The sequence below is a fragment of the Lepisma saccharinum genome, chromosome 9 (assembly GCF_977018435.1).
Source record: "Lepisma saccharinum chromosome 9, izLepSacc3.1, whole genome shotgun sequence".
Taxonomy (NCBI): Eukaryota; Metazoa; Arthropoda; class Insecta; order Zygentoma; family Lepismatidae; genus Lepisma; species Lepisma saccharinum.
Genome location: NC_139237.1, coordinates 39,338,179 through 39,358,660, shown reverse-complemented (window position 1 = coordinate 39,358,660; position 20,482 = coordinate 39,338,179). Strand labels below are relative to the sequence as shown.

The 20,482-nt window shown below is 38.6% G+C and overlaps 1 protein-coding gene across 1 annotated transcript; it reads left to right on the top strand.

The window, feature by feature from the left end:
* The first annotated feature begins 10,864 nt into the window (after window positions 1–10,864).
* LOC145992634 (E3 ubiquitin-protein ligase MARCHF2-like) lies at window positions 10,865–16,466 on the top strand. Its single transcript, XM_083129004.1, has 2 exons — window positions 10,865–11,249; window positions 16,089–16,466. The coding sequence occupies exons 1-2, from the start codon at window positions 10,906–10,908 to the stop codon at window positions 16,462–16,464; spliced, it is 720 nt and encodes a 239-aa protein (XP_082985130.1). The 5' UTR covers window positions 10,865–10,905; the 3' UTR covers window positions 16,465–16,466.
* The last annotated feature ends 4,016 nt before the right edge of the window (window positions 16,467–20,482 follow it).

Genomic DNA, 20,482 nt, shown 5'->3' with positions numbered 1-20,482 from the left:
TAAAGTGGACTAAAAAAAAAACAATTGATTCAATCAATCAATCCTACAGTGGCTAATTGAGGGGCACATGAGGAATAAATAGTCCGATCAGAAGGACTGTGTTATTGATATTAGTGTTGCTCACGGGACGGGACATGTCCCGTGAGCAACACTTTCCTGCTTATAATACCAACTTGATTAACAAATATTGATTTGTTTTAGTATATACGTATATAGCTATGTGTGTGTGACTTTCTTTCAAGATTCGAGCGCCGACCTGGGCATAGGTGATTTCTCATTCAATTATGTCCTGTAATAGCCGAGATTAACCTAAGTTTTAACCAGTCTTAAGAACTGGGAAAAGTGTTGAATGTGGATGGTTTTAAAAGATCACGAATATTTTCAGGACCACAAGACATCATCTGTAGTACGGGCAAATTATTCTAATCGTGGTCGTTAGTGACAACGCTAATTATTAAAAGACATTCAAAGTTGATTCAAGATTTGGTTGGTTAGTTGATTTAATGTTTTAAGTCCACTTGATGCACAGTAAGGGTAATCGGGACTGGACTTATAGTTTAAAGTGTCTCCACTGGGTATCGAACCCAGGACCAAAGGTGATCGAAGAAAACTCGACACTACATGTCAGTTGTTGTGGATTCATCGCGGTTTCTTACTATTCAGGGACTTGAATTTCGAGATGATGAGTCTGAGGAAACCTTAACAAAGGGAATTTCTTCGATACTCTTGAAGTTAATGAGGGGATATTATTTGGAAATGTATTGAACGTGAACCTTAAAATGCAAATTACACTTAAAATTTGATTCAAAACATATCGCGGGCAGGTAAAAGAACGCATATTAGGATTTGCCACTCTTCAATCATTAGATGCAGGTTCGCTCTTTCTCGTACATATCAAAATCGAAGAACTTCTTCCCACGAACTGCATAAGTGCCTGTAATTGTATAGCACAGACATACGTTGGAATGGTAGAGTATGAGTAAGTAATGCCAGGGTCAGAATATTTCTTGAATTATGAGATAATTGAAACCTTTGTCTGATTTTTTATCCTGTGATAACATTTCCCTGAAAGGTGAAACACAAATTTTTCCCAAAACTCTTCAGCGTTACGAAGATGGTTGTCCTTAAAATCTTTGAAAAGGCTTGCTCGAAACAGGATGCTGGATGCAAACTGCCTCATTTGGCTGTTCTTGCAATTGAGAAGAAATGTCAAGTCCTGGACGTACCAAGGGTGGGCAATGTGTTCTCCAAAGCACATACAGCAGAATTCTCCTACGGGGGAATAGCACTTCACTAAGTGCCTCACATTGTTTCCAATACTTAAGAAGATTAATTTCTTCCAACGTAACGTTTATTTTCCAAGAAAATTAAACTCTTCGAAGCATTTTTTCGTCATTTATATTATTATCTTATAAGTTAAATATTTATATCAGTAGTTTCATTTCAAGAAAGACGATGAATTATAAAATTATGAATGTCTTCCAATACTGAAATAGGCCACTAGAGACAACGCAACTTACCAATAAAAAAGAATTAATGTCTTCATTAAAACGAATCATGTGGAGATAAACTCGTAATCAAGAAGTAAATTTAGGCAGTAAACGTCCACTCTAAATAAAAGACAAACACAAAACACCATACATGAATATACTAATAATTATAATAATAATAATAATAATAATAATTATTATTATTATAAGTATTATTATATATGTATATATGTGTAGTGTTTTCGGACGTTTTAATGTGACTGCCCCCTTACAATATTTTGTTGCGAGGCTTCCGCCCCCCGCCCCACAGTCACATTTCCCTGACGCCGTCACTGGTTGGAAGTAAATTGATTAGGACGAGGAAAGTAACATTAGCTGTTGACAGTGTTGCACCAAAGGACGTGATGTGTGCTACTGTTTGTATAAATGATAGGAAATTTAAGCATAAATTTATAATTGTTGAGACTTGAGAGTTGTTTCCTTCATTTGATCGTAGGAAGAGGTTTTCTGAGCCAGAGTGGGATTATTTTACACATACATGAGAAAGGGTGGTTGTTTAAAGATAGAGACGTATTTTGCACATTTTTTAAAAGTTCAGATAAAACGAGAATTTAGCCTTACTGTTATGAAAAGAAGTAACGCAGTACAGGGAAAGAATAACTCTGCACATTTCTCGCACCTGGTAGGATGCAACACACATTCACAAGGTATTGCAGGAAATCTATGAACGAGGATGAAGAGGGATACGTGAAATTTGACTTGACTGCGGGTGAATTAGTGGATTCGAATATTCTTAAGGTTGATATTTTTTTTTTTTTTTTTTTAAGTCCACTTGATTCACAAATAGGCTAAATTGCGAACCGACCTACAGTTTAAAGTGCGATCCGATCCACTTTGTGACTCCATTGGGTATCGAACGCGAGGACCGTTCATTACAAGACATCGACGTTATTACTACCCCATCGGCGAGGCCCCCAATTTACACAAATATGTTGATTCCAATAACACGTTATATGCATAATCTGATAATGATGCACTTTTGGTGCATCTAAACATATTTTTTTCAACTATAGCATGTCTAAGAGAATCAAGTTGGGATTTTTATAACTTCAGGAGGCACGGCTCTGTAAATATGCGATATAAACTAAATGCAGGTTTGCCTTCCATACGTGGTGGTTTTGTTACGTTTCTTCGCTTCTTAAAACATACACTTTTGCAGGAACGGCTTCTTGCATCCTCCTGGGGCCTTGCTCTAGCTAAACAAAAAAATATATTTGTTTAGCATAATCGAGGGTTCCTGCCGAACTTACTAGAAAACAAGGATTCTATTGGGATCATACGGCTTTGCATGACAGTATCAATGAAGATTTATGTACAGAAATATTAATTAGGAACTTTTTTTTTTTCGTAAACTGGATTTAACATCCTTTTTTTGTTATTCAGCAAATTTTCAATTCATCACATTTTTTTACATTAATTTCCTAGCCAGGACAGCTGTTTTTATGCAAATTTTGACGATCTTAACTACACGTAAGCTAGATATTAGCTAATATTCGTGCTGTTATATTACTATCCTTGTACCATCTTTGTAACATTGCATGTAATAACAATAATAGAATTAATTAATTTACATATTCAAGTGAATAGACCTATGAATTATATTAATGTAGTAATTTAAACATTTGCTTAATTGTTGTCGTTAATGTTATTATTATAATTTTTTCTGAAACACTTGGCTCGGACACCTTCCCCGACATATGTTTCTAGATGTGTGCCTGCCGAAGGATACATTAGATCAAGCGGTGGTGGTACCGGACTTAGAGGCTAAAAAAACAAACAAAATATGTGCGTCATAAGCTGAGCGTAAGAAACAGCACAATATCACAAAGAAACACTTTTTAAAACTTATATCATAGAAGATGTTTAACAATATTAAGAACAATAAATGCTTTCTATTTGTAATATACTAAGTATTGAAATTTTAAATAGTCTTTTGTGTTCGTACTACACATTTAAAAACTTTTTTGTTGCTCCCAGCGCCAAGCTTAGAATTTAAAGAAAAAATGTACATTTTCATAGTGCACGGAAGTTCGACATTCAGAAAGAAAGAAGGTCTAGTGGAAAACATTTGAAGACTTCCAAAAGGTATAGCAGTAATGAAAAAGAGCACTCACTTATGTACGATGCATAGACAGTTGTATGGAAGCGAGAAAAAACACAAGGTAGATTTCATAAGATACCTAGCAATCAGTAACCAACAAACTGCATTTTTAATATTAATGTCCTCGTGATTAACGAACCTTATTTATTCTCACCACGCAATGGGTAAACTATTTGGAGCTTTATCCCACTTTCCGGAAAAATATTGTGTTTCTGCTACTTTTGACTTTTGTTGGCATGATATCCCGGATCACTTTTACGAGACGAGACTAGACAAAACGAGACGGGACGAGATGAGACGAGACAGAACCCTTCGAGACGGGACACGAGACGGGACACGAGACGGGACAAACTAATATTTTCGAGACGAGACACGAGACGAGACAGCATTTTCACGAGACGGGACGGGACAGACCAAAGTCTCGTCTCGTCTCGTCTCGTGGGCAACACTAATTGATATTCAGTTAAATCATGGAAGACGTGGAGTAAACTTAACATTGTCAAAATTATTATATAAATAAATCTTTTAATACTTTTCCTTGACCTGACCATTTAGATTACGTATGCTTTTTTCATTGGTGGGAACTTTAGAAAAAATATAATTTCTTTATTCTACCACAAAAATTAGAAATACAAGAACACTCACTTGGAAAGGAAGAAACATCAATCTGCCGACACACATATATTGTCATCATCTTGCACATCTTCATCTGCAGAATAATTTGTAGACAAATTCTTAGGTGGCATATAATCAGCGTATATTCCGGCATTGTAATTGGTTGTGTCCTAATTGCGAACAGTCCTAATTGCGAAAACATAACAGGGAGAAATAATTTCATGTCCTAATTTCGAACACATGGAGCTGATAAACCTGTTTTCAAAAACAAATAAGGGTAGTGACCCAGCAAAAATAGCCAATCCGATTTACTTATCATCGTCTTCTACTGTAAATCCCTCCAAGGTTATTTAAGCCTTTCAGTCTGCCAACATAATCAGACTTCCATTCCGGTGTTAATGTCTCGAAAACCTCTTAGTGGATGTGGAACTGCTTCAACAGAATGCACCGGACAAATAATGCAGTGAAGGGATGGAACCACAAAATCAACGGTGAGCTAGGTATGCCACATTCAAGAGTATAATACCTTATGAAAAGCTTAAGCTGAGGCAGAAAAGTCTAATGACGTGCTTCGTAGTATGTAAGTGAACCTGAAAGGTCTAATGCGGAAGAAGAAATATGCTTTATTGGACGAAAGAATAGCAAGGAGCACTAACATGTATAAGGAAACTGGTGATATTCCTCAATTTTTGAGAACACTGTAATATGTTTCGAAATTTAGGTAAAGTTAATAATTGTATTATTAATTGACGAAGCTATTTCCAGTTACGAATTGTGCAGTATGTAGTCGTATGAAAATAAGTCATACTTTTATTATTATCTTATGTATACTTCGTCGACGACTTTAATCCTGTCGAATTTTCTATGTTCCAACTGTGACCCACAAGAGACTTACCAGTCTCAAGTGTGAAACTGAGTCTCTAAAAAAATCGTTAAAAGGGCACAGAAGGTGTGAGAAATTGTAGGTCCCAAGGCAGAAAAATGTGTTCGCAATCAAGACACAACCCTGCCAGGTTATTCTTGTTCAGGCAGCATGTGTTCGAAATTAGGACTGTTCGCAATTAGGACGACACCGGGCAGAATTGCGCTGGTGCCACATATGGGAAAAGCAAAGCGAGAGCGGGACAAAAGTCGCTGGTTCCCGCGCACTAAGTGGCAACGTCAACCGGGCTGCGTTGACAAGTTCGAGCGTCAGACCGACTTCTGACCTTTCGAGCAAATACTATGTTTGTATCACACGGATAAAGACCAACTCTACAACGAGATCATTTATTCTCTTAAACCTCAGAACACACGGGGTTGTGCTTCGACGTGGCAACAGCGCGAACTTCTGCCTTCCGCTCAATTTCGTGGTTGTGAGTTTAGTGGGGTCGTGACGTATAATTTTCGTGCATTTACGACCAAGATGCGAGCTTTCTTTTTTGGAAGGAGTGGAACTATTTGAAGCCATTGGCCGATTCAGTGGGAGGATTCGGGTCCACGTCGTGCCCCTACCAAAAAGGATGACTAAATATTAGAAATACTGTAAGTATTGAATGCATTACATTACATTGAATAAAATATGTTCGAGCAATATTTTTCCAAATAGTAAAAAAATGAAACAAAGTTCAGCACACATACATTATTCGACACCACACTCGTATTAACTAGACACTCCGGAACTCGGCACGGAACTACACAGAATCGGGGTCTTAATGGTTGCAAGGCAATAACGTTAACTGATGGACACCTAGAGTCAAGTATTCACTGAGGAAATGAATTACAAGCTTCGTGGAACGAAGATAGAAAGTTTGTAAGTACTGCTTCTGTTTCACATAAATCTACCAATGTTATCACTATGGCTAGGATTTTTATGACCTAAAAATTACCAAAATATGCAAAATAAAATATGCTCTTATGATCTAAAATTGTACAAAATATGCACTATAATTTGAAAAATATGCCCTTATAACTGGACTGTTTAAAACATCAATATCTAAATGCTGAGATATTTTCACATACGTACTATTTTTAGTTCACTTTATGGGCTCTGAGTTGAAATGCCCAATGAATACTTTCTCTAAATTCTCAAATAAAAATGAAAAAGATTTTGCTGCAGTCAAAAAAAAAACCTCTCGAGTAAACATGCGAGTAAGAACGAATTCACTTCGAAAATGACTGTATATTTCTTGCAATTCAAAAATATGCTGAATATGACCGAAAATCCATCAAAATATGCTCTATCATGCAGAAATTGTCAAATATGGCAAAATATGCCCTTAAAAAGCACCTTAATTCAATTAGTTTCTTCACAATATGAATTTCTATATATTTAGGGAACACATCACCCTTACCAAGAAAAATATGCTAAGTCATGAAAATCCTAGCCCTAGTAATCACTATATAATCAAAGCGTCCTGTGTTCGTTTTCTGGTGGAGGCACTACAATGAATTTCACTTTGAAGTCCAGCCCCGATTAGTTTATCTGACCACAAACTGGACCTGAGTGTCTTCATGTGAATCATAAACCCCCCACACACTCACTCTCACACACACACACATATATGGATGGTGTGCAGTGACGTTCACTGAGGAGTAGCTAGTCTAGCAGAGATAGGTCAATCAATTTCACATTTCGAATTATATTCAAATCACAATATTTATTGTCTTGTTAAAGCCACAGTTCATATGCAACACTTTCTTTTCCACGAGCTTCTCGTCCATCGGTGTGAGCCGCGGGCACAGCTGACAGCTGACTGGATACCCTAGCTCGCTCTTCTTCCGCCTGACCAGTTTCCAGGTAGAAACGGCCGGCCCAAGGAAAAGGAAGATTTCTACCTCTACCTCCCTTGCCCGCTCGCCCCCCGCTCCAATGGTTGAAAGCCCAGGCTTTCAGGTCCCCCAGTCTATCTCCTATACGACAGATAGGGGATTGGTTTCTCATAGATGTTTTGTAAATCCTCTAAAGAACTCATGGTAAAATTTTCTGCAGTACTTATGTTCTCTATTTACACAACCTTTTACACGTTGTGTATAATATGGAATGTAGTTTTATTATTTATGAAATGGGAACGTGTTATGTGCAGACAATAATGTTATGCTTTCTTTCTTTTTTTTTTCAAGTATGGAATATATGTATAATGATTAAATTACAAATATGTGCTCGGGCTCTCTCTCACTCTCGTTTTGGTAGTGTTTTATTTAAATATACTACGTACTCTTGGCCTCTAACAGTCATAAATACAGATGTATTTATTTGGGCAAGAGAACGCGCGTTCATATTGCTGTTGGTTTGGTTTATTTTACTTAGCTTTTCTGCCACATTTGGTTATCGCGAAAATGAGGATGAGTGAGGATATGATGAAATTGATGAAGGGACCTCATATGAACAATCCAGGCCAGGATTCGAACCCGTGATGAGTGTGCATTCTTGTCCTATGTGTTGTACTCTGCAGTGAATAATGAAATAATTTGGAATAAAAAATGTATCTCAGAACTCAAAAAGCTAAATGAATATATTTGAAGAAACTACAAAAAAGTGTGTTTTGTTACGTGTTTTGTTTCTGTGCACAAAGTGTACTTAAAACACCAAATCAACCAACCGTGGGGGGAGTGGTTATCACAGCGCGCTACGACACCAGGAGTTCCGAGTTCGAACCCCTATCTGGGCGTGGGTGTTCTTTGTGTTTGTCCCTTCATTAATTTTGTCGTATCATCTTCGCAATTAACCAAATATAAGAAAAAGCGACGCTAATTAACAAAAATTAAATCATTGATTGATTGCTTGATTTGGTTTATTTTACTTCGCTTTTCCGCCACTTTTGGCTAATCGCGAAGATGAGACGATAAAATTGATGAAGGGACACACACAAAGAAAACCCATGGCCAAGCCGAGATTCGAACCCAAATCTTTTTTTATTTTCGAATGTGGGCGGCGTTTACGTGTACTTTTTTTTAGTACTCGTTCATCATTTTGCAATCTTTTCCTGTTATTGACATTTTTTTTAGGAATACTAGACCCTAAATGTATGCAAACATTGTTGTATGTACGCATGTGTGTATGTCTGTGTGTGTATGTGTGCTTATGTTGGTTTTAAAACATCTTAAAATCTGCACATTATATTTCCAGTTTTGGGTCATTCCATGTCCAATCAACCAATAAAAATGATTTTTGAACCTTTAGGATTCAGCTTTTTTAGATTTTTTGTTAATTCATTGCACCTATCAAGAGGACAAATATACAAACATTGCCAAATTTCAGATTTTTCGGCTCTTAGTTTTAGAGTTATTGACATTGAAAATAGCAAAAATCCCAAAATTTGACGCATTTTGGAATCTTTAAACAGTTGTAGATCAAAAACTATTTAACCTAGAGCTCAAATTAGTGACATTCGCTTCTGCTTTCAATGAGCTTTAATTTTAAATGCAACATGACTGTGGTATTTGAATTTTGTAACTTTTCAAACACTCGAAAAAGTTTTTTTTTCCTTTTTTTAAAAAAAATGGTTTGATAACATCAATTGACTATTTGTGTGCAAAATTTCATAATGGAACGGCAATGTGTTCCAATGGAAATTAATTGTAATGTGTGCGAAATTTGCTAAATTTGTTAACTTCCATGTTAAAACCAAAACTGAAGTTGAGTGGTTGATGTTGAAGTCTTCATATTAGTCTATTTTATAATTTTTGGACAAGAAATTAAAGCTCATAAAAAGCAGAAGAGAATGACACCAATGAGCTCTCTAGGTCAAATAGTTTTTAAACTACAGCTGTTTAAAGATTACAAAATGTCGTCAAATTTTGGGATTTTTGCTTCTTTTAAAGTCAATAACTAAGAAAGTAAGAGCCGAAAAAATCTGAACTTTTGGCATTTCTCGTCACCTTTACTGGTACTACCACTGCACCAAAAATTATCAATTTCTGAGATGTCAAGGTTCAGATTATTGGTTGATTTGACATGGAATGACCCTTTTACATCTTTTCACATGCTTACAGCATATTCTGTGCCCCTTCCAGGGAATAGTCTATAGATTCGCCTCTGCCTAATAATGTCATTTGTTGACAACAACGGCGTTGATCTTCTCATGCCAAACGCTTATCATTATGTAGTGATCGACCATTGCAAGGCTCTTTGTAATTATGGGGGCTGTGTCTGGTAAAAGTTACCGTTGTCAAGAACTTCAACAGGTTGACATGAACACTAGCTACACTCTTGATACTGTTATTTGATACGCTTTGAATTCTTCATATGTAAACATGTTGGAGCTGAGTAAAGGTTCCGTTTCCTATCAGCCGTCTCTCATCATTATTATTATTTACCGTTTACAGCTGCGGCACCGACTTCTTGTAACTTTTTGATAGTATCATTGATTGAGTTGGTGTTTTAAGTCCACTTTATGCACAGTAAGGGTAATCGGGACTGGACCTACGGTTTAAAGTAGGATCATTTTTCAGAGAAGGAAATCGACAACCCATATACAGAGTGATTCAGTAAAAACGTGCAAAAAGGAAATAGTTGATGCACCACTGAATAGTTGGAGAAATCATTTGTCGCCTTAACATTCTCCGTGCAACAAAAGGAGCACACATAGAAGTGTACTGATCCAGGACATAACACTTTTTGAGTTTATCTATCTATCATTGCCACCAGTTTATTTGTATTTTCATTAGTCTCTGATTCATTAATAATTGAAATTTGTCAGACACTTTGAGTACACCCTGCACTTGCTTATAAAGTGCATATATAGTTTTAGAATTAGTCAGGGTCTTTACTTAGTTTTCCAAATGGAAAACTAGTGCTATAACTATTCATAGGCACATCTTCTAAATTAGCCCGTATTAACCAACCATATCTAATGTAGCCAGCACGAAATTCCCTTCAGCTAATTTTAGAGACCTTTCGCAGTTTACAGATTAGTGTGTGTAAACGTTAGACCTTAGCTGTTGTAAGTGTTGACAAAATCTCAGTTGTATATTGCAACATCTATTGTTGTAAATAGGGTTCATATAAAATTTTCAGTGTAAAACTAATAACTTTAGAGTCTTTGTATCTTGTTTTTGTGGCACTTTTACTTTCTCTCTGCATTTCCTAGGGATGATCCATTCGGAAGTCACCCAAATATCAACTTCTTTTCAACGTGTAGTACATCTTTTTCGGACTAACGAGACTCTGGCATCTGGATCCACAACCAGTATAATCCTCTGTGGGGTTCGTTTCAGTCGTCCGTATGATTGTGATCGTCTTATCACCATTCATCCTCAACGTCGCTATTAGCAAAAAAAAAAAAAAATGGAAGAAAAGCGACGTAAAATAAAGTAAATCAATTAATCATCGTATTTTTTTAGAATATCAATAGAATATTCTTCCTAATTTCTGTTCTTGTTCTGTCGCACATCTTAGCTCATAGTTTTAAAGTTTTTACGGCATATTTACATGCATATTTTGCTACTTTTTACTGCACAGAAAACTTCTTTTATTGGCTCACACCACCTTTAAGCGATTTCTAGCCAAAGTTGCCGAGTACTGGTGTTATTGCATTTGATCTCAGTCTAGAAGTGACATAACTGCAACAATGACATGTCATTGTTAAGGCAGCCTGTGAAAACCATGAAAGCTACAACCGTATTGTTTTCTTCATAAATATTCTGAGGCGGAAAAAAATGGAAATTTGGCGTAATGAAAATTCCAGCGCGCTTTCTATCGAGCCCGATGTGGAAGGATCTGCTCTTTGCTTAAACAATACGCTTTATGCGAGGAGCAGTGAGGAGTGCGAGGCCGCGGCATCAAACAGCGCCACTCGCGACAAGTCTCCGAGTCAACTGTCGTCTTCCAGCAACGCCTGCAGGATCTGCCATGGCGATAGCGGCCAGCTCACGTCGCCCTGTAACTGCAAAGGCACCATAGGCCTCGTGCACATGACCTGCCTGGAGACGTGGCTGGGGGAGGCCACTAGAAGCTCCTGCGAGCTGTGCAGCTACAAGTACACCGTGTCCAGGATCCCCAGGTAGCAAAGAGCATAGAGAGAGTAAGACCAATCAATTTTCGTATACATAGAAGCGTGTCGTATTCCCACTGGTGAAGTGGTGTCATCTGTGACAAAGCGCAAAACGACAAGGGAGAGTCAAATGAAAGCCTTAAAAGTCAGACTGTAAACAGCTCAAATTTACACGAGGTATCGATATTGTTATATACAAAACCTCTTCAAGGCTGCAACACTGATAAAGTAAGCTTTACAATACCATTTCTGTCATTTTAAATATGGCGCCTCCTGCATACACATGCACCAGCGAAGAGCAGTGCCCTCTGGAAATCTAAAACTTGTATACAGCAAATTAAAATTAAATGTCTCTATGCATGCTTACCACGCCAGCAAGTTTACAAATAGACGAGGAAGTTCGACAATGTCCTCAGACCGCACCCAGATGGATGGAAAGACCTTCGCGGCGGCTCATAAAGTGACTGCACATAGATTCCAAATATTCTTCTTCCTGAGGTATACAGGTACAAACTCAGACTTGAAAATATATATGGATTAGCAATGTAAAATGCAGCAAACTTGTGCAAATTTACATGCAGTAATCTACAAGATAAGAAACAAAAACAAATTAAGGGTTTCATTTGACTGTCCCTTGTAATTTCAGTTGAAGTGCAGTTTTTTCTGACTACAAAATTTCCCAAGTCCAGACGTTTTATCCTGGTACAGTTAACGTTAATTTTGTTTTCCGGAAGACCTTGGCAGCCATCATTGCTCACAGACAGCTCGTGCATTGTTCACTGTCAATATGAACTCGCTATTTACTTTTTTGGTGGGGGGAAGGCCTACCCGATGGCGTGGCAACCTCATCGCCTTGTAATCTTGGGGGTTTGATACCCGGTGGTGGCACATTGCACAGGGGTTGGGATCTCACTTTAAACCGAAGGTCCAATCCTAACTTAAAAACTCAAACGGTAACAGTTCGTTATGTCGGAGACACGTTTCTTCATTTTTACAGAAGAAACTACTTACGGAAATGAGTTTCTGTAGCATTTTGAAAGTTCGTGGAGGTATCTTCTCACCGTAGAATGCTGCACAACAAGAAATAACCACTTTTGATATAATAAACTTGCATTTTGTGCAAAGCGACAACATTATGCCGTTGTTTCCATTATGTACCTGCAGATGGCGCGAGCGTCGAAAGTCACGCGGTCTCCCCAGTGTTTCCAAACGTGCCTTTTTTACGAGAATTGTTTTTTAACTATGCTTACCTAACCTAACCCAACCTAACCTAACCTTGCCGGAAATGGTCCGTGGGGCTATAGTGAATGGTTTTTGGGGGTATCGTGAATGTTTTTTGCGGCAATCCGTCAATGGTTCGTGGGGCTATCTTGAATGGTTTTTGGGGCTATCCGTCAATGGTTCGTGGGGTTATCGTGAATGGTTTTTCGGGCTATCCGTCAATGGTTTGTGATGACATAATGAACACGAAAGTAGGTATTTTTCGGTTAAGAAGGTTGAAAAACTGCATACCCACTCCAAATCGACAAGACACAAGCACGACGCGCGATGATCCACAGCTGTGCGTATCATATTGTATGATCTGCAACTGAAGAAAGGAACCAAAAGAATTTCTCGTAATGTGAAAAATCGATGTTATTTTCGTGTAAAATGCATAATGGCACCTTCAACTATGTTCCGCAATACACAATTCGTAAGTACGAACCATGAGAAACACAAAATATTCGATTTTAATGTGTCTCCGATATAACGAACTGTTACCACCCAAACTTTGTGAGGGGAATTTTAACACTTGGCTACTTCATTCATATGGAGGGAGAAGAGGCGAGAGCGACTTGCACGGAGGAGGAAGTAATCAAGATTACACAATAATGGCAAGCAAATTGATACTATTTGCTTGACTAGTCAAGGGCTCGTGCAAGAGTACTTTGATGCACCATGTGTTCACTAAACATAAGTTTGACAACAGCCTGATAATGATTGACAGGAACTGTAGCTAATACAAGAAACCTTCTGGTCTTTAAACCGCGTTTGGGCTAAGTTGCTGTTGTTTCCACGCTTGGCAGAAACCACGCTGCGTTGTCACTACCTACAGTCAACTCCAAATTCGGGAGATAACACGTTATGGGAATACTTAAACGTCTAAACAGCACACTAGCCACTACAGTGAAGACGGCAAGAGGATATTTCTCATTAAGACATTAAGAGGGACGATTGATCTATAATGTGGAAACAGTAAGAGCTGCTATTCTGGATTTCATTGGCTCTTGTCGACTCATCGGACGATATTATCCCAGTTTCCGATTGGCACAAGAACAGGTGACAGAGATTGGACCAAATGCAGTTCGTATGATAACTCCAGAGACGGTTGATTGAACAACAGAAAGTGAGACGACAATCATATTTTTACACATGTTGCAAGTAGCTGTTTTCATCTACATAAAACAAATGTGTCCTTTGCCTTGGGTTTAATTTACGCAAAGTATTGCGTTTCGACCATTGAAGATCATGCTCCCTTGTTGCAGAAATGCTAAAGTATGGCGATTTGCCAAAGATGCTTCGCACGTTATCTGTTACAGGATTTAAAAGAAAGAAATAACATCAGTTAGTATTTCTACTTATACGCGTATATTTCAGGTTTTCTCTCGTTTCCTCTTTGATATAACTGTAAGTTATAGGTGTACTAAATATTCCATCGTCAAGTGATAGTTACGTAAGACAGAGACATCTCTCGATGTGCTGCTAAACTAATATAAATTTACGCACCGTGTTCCACAAATGAATCGATCAGTCAAGACCTGCTTTAGACGGGAGCATATCCTTTAACTAGCATAAATGCTATGTAAATGCTTCCAAAAATCTTGTAGCAAATAGTGCTTTAAACGGAAGAAATCTCATGTCACTTTCCGGCTAGCTCTTGCGATTACAATGTATAATAATACATACAGGGTGGCGCAGAGAAACGGCAAAATTTGAATGTGGAATTGGCAACAATGTAGCGCCGGCATTTGTTCGAGACCGATGCGACATCATTGAGGAGGCTTTGCCATTTAGTAATGATGCAGCATTCGAATGGTTCGGAGCGTTCTTTCGCTGTGAAAGCTTTTTATAACAACGGTGATAGTGTGACTGCAGCGCAAAGGGTATTTCGGCAGCATTACCAGCTAGGACGTCATGCTCGTATCCCATCGGCTCGTGCGATTACAACATGGGTGTGTAATTTCGAAGAAAAAGGTACATCGTTGAAGAAGAAGCCCCCAGGTGGAGTTCGAACAGTACGTATACCAGAGAATATTGAAGCAGTTCGAGTTGCCATTCAGAGGAGCCCTCGCCGCTCCGTTCGACAACATGCATCAGCCCTACAGTGTAGTCGAAGAAGCGTACAAATACTGCATGAAATGAAGTTCCACCCCTATAATTACAGGTTGTGCAGCAATTACATCCTAAAGACCTTGTGTTGCGTAAGAAGTTTTGCGAATTGGTGTTGGCTAAGGTTAACGAGGACGCCAATTTCCTTAACAATTTGTGGATGTCTGACGAAGCCCATTTCCACCTTAGCGGTTATGTTAATGTCAGCTTCACGAGCGTCCATTACATAGCACCAAGGTTACAGTATGGTGTGCAGTGTCAAGTCATGGTATTTTCTGCCCTTATTGTTTTGAAAGTGAGGAAGGCATTGCAACAACAGTGACATCAGATTTATATGTTGCTATGCTTGAAACATTATTTGCACCGAAGTTGCACGACGCATATCTTGACACGGACAACATGTGGTTCCAGCAGGACGGAGCCACGTCACATACTGCTTTACAGTCGATGGAGGCGATTCGCAAATTGTTTGGAAGGCGGATCATTTCACGTAACGGTGACATATCATGACCTCCGAGATCCCGTGATCTCAGTGTTTGCGATTTCTTTCTGTGGGGACATCTCAAAAGTAAAATGTACAGCACACGTCCTGGAACCATTGCTGAACTGAAACAGAAGATTGCAGCAGAAATCACTGATATTCCTCGAGACATGATACAGCGGGCATTCCAGAGTTTCCACAGCAGACTTCCAGAATGTGTATGCCGAGATGGAACTCATCTTTCTGATGTAATCTTTAAGAAGTATAGTGACATGTAAAATGACATGTAAATGTCATAGTTAATGGCATATTATGTACATGAATATCCATCATTTAATATATTTTTTCCTGTGATTATTCGTGCATTTTAAGTAAATTGAAATTTTGCCGTTTCTCTGCGCCACCTATATTCAGCACGAAAGGCTCGTCGAGTTTTACCATCTATGATGAGTGAGTGAGTGTTCACAATTAAAACAACTAGAATATTCTTCCATATGTGTAATGTATACTTTATAAATTATGTATTTAAACAGTATCATTGATTTGTACGTAATACTGTTCTGTAGGAAATGCTATACTTCTCGGTTGAATAGTTATCCGCTTTTAAAAATGTGAAGTGATACATTGTTTACATCTCACTTTGCCGCCATTACATCTGCCCTCGTGACATAGAGGTCGCTTCTGATTTGTTATGCTGCGAAAAATACTACGGAAATAGGACGAATTCTATCCTTGAGAAAAACCATGAAATATGTCATGACATCTGAAATGCCATAACATGTTTTACTTTACACGGTAGCATTTTGGTTATGACATAAATGTTAAGAAAAATACTAAGGAAAATGATTTTGTCTAAAAAGGCCTTTCATATTTCATCGTTAAGTGAAAGCTACGTAAGACAGAGACATCTCTTGGTGTACTGCCAAACTACTTGAAATTTACGTACGGTGTTCCCCAAATTAATCGATCAGTTTTACTCCATCTATTGCCTTTCCCAGGTACACCCGTCTGAGGTCCTTCTTCGTCTGGCTGAGGCAGCCCGAGAACTCTAGACACCGCAAGCGACTCGCGATGGACGTCTTCGTGTCCGTGGTCCTCCTCCCGCTGGTCGGCCTCAGCTCCTTCGTCGGCTACATCGCCGCCAAACAACTTGGCGGACAGAACCGCGACGTCAAGATCCCCGAGAAGGTCTCCAAGTCCTATTGGGCGGCGGTGCTCGTCATGGTGTTCGTGTGCGTTCCCGTCCTCACTTACGTCCTGTGGACTTTGCTGGCGGCCAAGTATCACTACAAGGTGTGGCACGCGTGGTACGTCCAGAGGTTTAAAGTTCGCATAGTCCCACCTTCATCTGTTACCGTGGTCGGCAAAATATAGAAAGATATCTCATTTGTCCTTTGTGTTTGTTTATTTGTGTAAAGAGAAATCGGGGCTAGTTTACCACGTGGATTTATGTCCCCAAATGTCACCCAGTCGTCCATCCCAGTAACGGTTTCTGCCTGTTTGCAAGGGAACAACTGTACACAGTGAAAACACAGACTTAATATTTAACGTTACTGTATATTTTGACAAAGAAACAAGGACGGAAATTATTAATAATTTATAAAGCAAGCTACAAGGAGCATATCATAATGATTTACACTTTCGAATGCCCCGTATCCCGTAGTTGGCCATTTGACTTATCATGACAGTCACAGGTAGTCAGTATCTTGGTCTGTTACCTAATGTCGGCACTGGACAGAATCTGGCCAATCCACGTGAGCCACGGCGCATTTCCTCCACCGCTGTCAGTGTGATGACGGACAGCATGGAAGGCGATCAGCAAGGACAGTACTGGACGAAGTGGTTCTTTTGGAAAGAGGGCATGAGTATCATAGAGATTCACAGACGATTACCAGGGCAGTGTGGTTGGTGTGGTAGCACCAGGAACCCCATCTTGGCAATGGAGTCCGTCGGTTCCCTACTGGTATGCGGACGCGCATTATCATGTCACAAACGCACACCTTTCGCCCACTTTCCTGGCCCCATCTTCGGAGAGTCGCCACATATGCTGTGCTGTTAATGGAAGTCCCAGTTCGAGCTAGTCGATGGTAATGATGCCTTCAGTGAGCATGTGGCCATGTGCTTACAAGCTGCGCATGATGTCCAGAATTTCTTTCACGTTGCACTACCCTGGCGCTTCCTTTGCATTGTTTGCACTTTGGTCTCCGGCTCATGGTATTGGAGCCATTGCCAAGATGGGGTTCCAGACGCTTCCACACCTACTATACTCCCATGACTATCGTCTGTGAATCTCTGTGGTACTCACGCCCTATTTAAAAAAAAAAAAAAAAAACACGTCCTTGCTGACCACCTTCCATGATGTACGCGCACACACTGATAAATGCGCCGTGGTTCAAGCGAATTGGCCCACTTTTGTCCAGTGTTGATATCAAGAGCGAACAATGGGAATCCAGCAGGCTGTGCTTAGTACAGAGACTACTGACCTTATCAACAGCGGTGCAGAGGCCGGTTCTCCGACGTGGTATTAGGATGCTTCTCCGGGAAACCAACAGAATGCTACTGCCTAACGTAGGTAGAGCCTCAGCTCATTTGTTTCCAGCATGACTTTCGATCATTGACAGTCTTGAAAGAGTGGCACGGATAGGAGGACAACATACCGCTAATAGCTGAGTGCATCGCCTTGACCATGCGGGTATATATAATATAAGGCCATAATTCGAGATCTTTGTGTCTTACTATAAATGCTATTAAAGCTCCTCCTTTCTACTATACGCAGAAATCTCCCTGAATCTCTATTAATCCTACGCTCTTTCAACTTATTTACTTACTTCTTCTTCCCCTTTGTATTGTCGAGGTCCATCAACCATCTACTAAACATTTTACTATCTTGAGCCATTCTCTTAACTTCCAATACGGCCTTCCCTCTTTTAGTAACCATTTCTGACAGATATTGTTCCCATTCTAGGTCTTCCTCTTCCTCTTCTGGCCTCGCTTCCAGAATTTGCTTTCGTTATCTCTCTTCTGCCATTGTAGTAACGTGACCATACTAACCTAATGCACATCTCTCTATTACCTCTTCAATTAATTCTATTTGAAGCTGCTCCTTAATTTTAGTGTTTCTGGCTCTATCTCGTCCAGTTTTTCCTGACACTCTTCTAAAGTATTTCATCTGTGTTGCTGATAATCTACTTTTATGTTTGTTTTGGAGTGTGCAGCCCCTGAATATTTTGGACCCCTAGGCAGGAATGTGCTTTGGCGCCCTCTCCTGCCGCACTATCAAACACCAACATTTTATGTGCGCTCTTTGACAGTTTCCTTTTATACCATGGTTTGTGATATTTCATATTTACATCGTACAAATTTTGAAATGAGGAAACAAAGAAAACTAATTAAAGGTTCGTAGTCTGCATTTGTGATTACAAAAGTATAGGGTTAGCATATTTAAGAATATTTCAGTTATATCTTGGTGTCTGAAGAACATTTTTTTGAAACGTACTCTTACTACTACTACTTAGAAAAACAGAACATTCCAAGTGTACATTTCTGTCACATATCGTGACTTTGTTGTCCTTTGATTGACTTTTTCTGTGCATGGCGCCCCCCTCGATACAGACCTGGAAGGGATAAGTTTTCTACCCGCCCCATAAAGTACTGTTGGGAATTATAGTTTCATAAATTCTTAATTTGGGATTCCCTCGTATCTCCTTGTTTCCTACTATCGTATTGCTTTCTTCGTACGTATCATTTTACAGAATGCATTGTACTACTATAATATGGTTATGTAATAATATATAATATTATTGTGATAGATACAAGCTCAGAGTTCTCTTGGTAAAATAACTTTTAATCCTAACTCTACCAAGGGAAATTGAAATTTGACGTTGTCATGGGTTGAGGGGAATATATATCGTCTTCACCTACGTTGTGTGGTAAAAATTCGATTGCTTTCCGGAAGAAGTCAGTCATTCCAAATGGTACGGTTAGGAGTAAGGTTTTACGATATAGGTTCCTCCGAATGCAAAAGCCTCTTTACGGTGGCGTGCTTGGTGTTTGGTTTTCCGACTTGTTCAATTCAATATTTTTTTTTTTTCATTTAGCACTGCATTTCATTTTAGAATAATACTAATATATTCATATCTGATCGTGAATTTTGGTAAACCTTGCACAAGTCAACATTTTTTGTATTACGTAATCTACAGACATCTCGCATGAAATTACCGAGTAACAGGCTTCTCATGCAATTACACCTCTTAAACACAGTTCCAATTTCGACATAACTTTTCACGACGAAAACAAAGTAAATTTATTGTATTTATACATTAGCATGATTTAACCATTTATTAAGTACATTTCCAGACTGCACACGAACAATATTATGCACAATAAAATACATTAGACACATATGGTACATTTAAAGATTGAGATAAGAGATTCATTTTTATATGAAATAGAACTCAAGATTTGTAACATAAATATTCATTCCAGCATGCAGTAAAATAATGTCATATGTTAACACAACGTGTATAGGTTGTTACAAACTTATTTTTACAGTTTCAAACTTTGATCCATAAATATATAGAGCTGAAACCACAAACCTTATGCATTGTTTATTATAATTTTGTTTAAATACTGATGGTGTTTAAAAAGTTGAAACATGATTGGCTGGTATAATTACTGAAAATAGGAAACACCAAGAGGAGAAAGTCCAAGATTTTTCAAAATATATTTTCTTTGCAGAAGAATAATCGGTATTCCAATTTTCAAGTGTGAATATTTCGGAACACACTATGCAATTCAAAGATACAAATACAAGGTTGGATGTGAGACATTAGTGGAGTGTCTAATGGTGACCTCGTTGTAAAAGTAATGTCATATTTATCACAAATGCATTTAAAAGTGACTAAATATGTCTTGAAAGGTGCAGTATAAAGAAACATGCAAAATTAACTCGTACCTGTAAAGTATTACAAAGTTCTAAAATAATAATTAGCGTTTGATTGTGCTATCTAAGTGGCAGCAGACTGGTTACAGCTGCCACGGATAGGTTTTGTTAGGGTGAATCTTGTTCCTGGTATGAAACCTCAAAATTGGTACAGAATGTGTTTTTGCCTGTGTGTGCAGTGTGCGAATTAACGAGGGAGATGCCGGGGATTCCCCCCATATCCCCGGCAGAAGAATTCGTTTTTATCACCATCAAATATAATGGAATTAAAAGCATACAGTATACCATTTCTTAACTATTGAACAACAACCACTCAAAAATCACTCGGGAACAGTTATTTAAACATAAAACTATTGTATCTTATTTCACGTATGAAGTTCCACTTTCTAAATAGCCCAATGTTTACTTGTTCGTTTTGGATATCCCCGATGGTTCAGTAGTAGCGTTGGC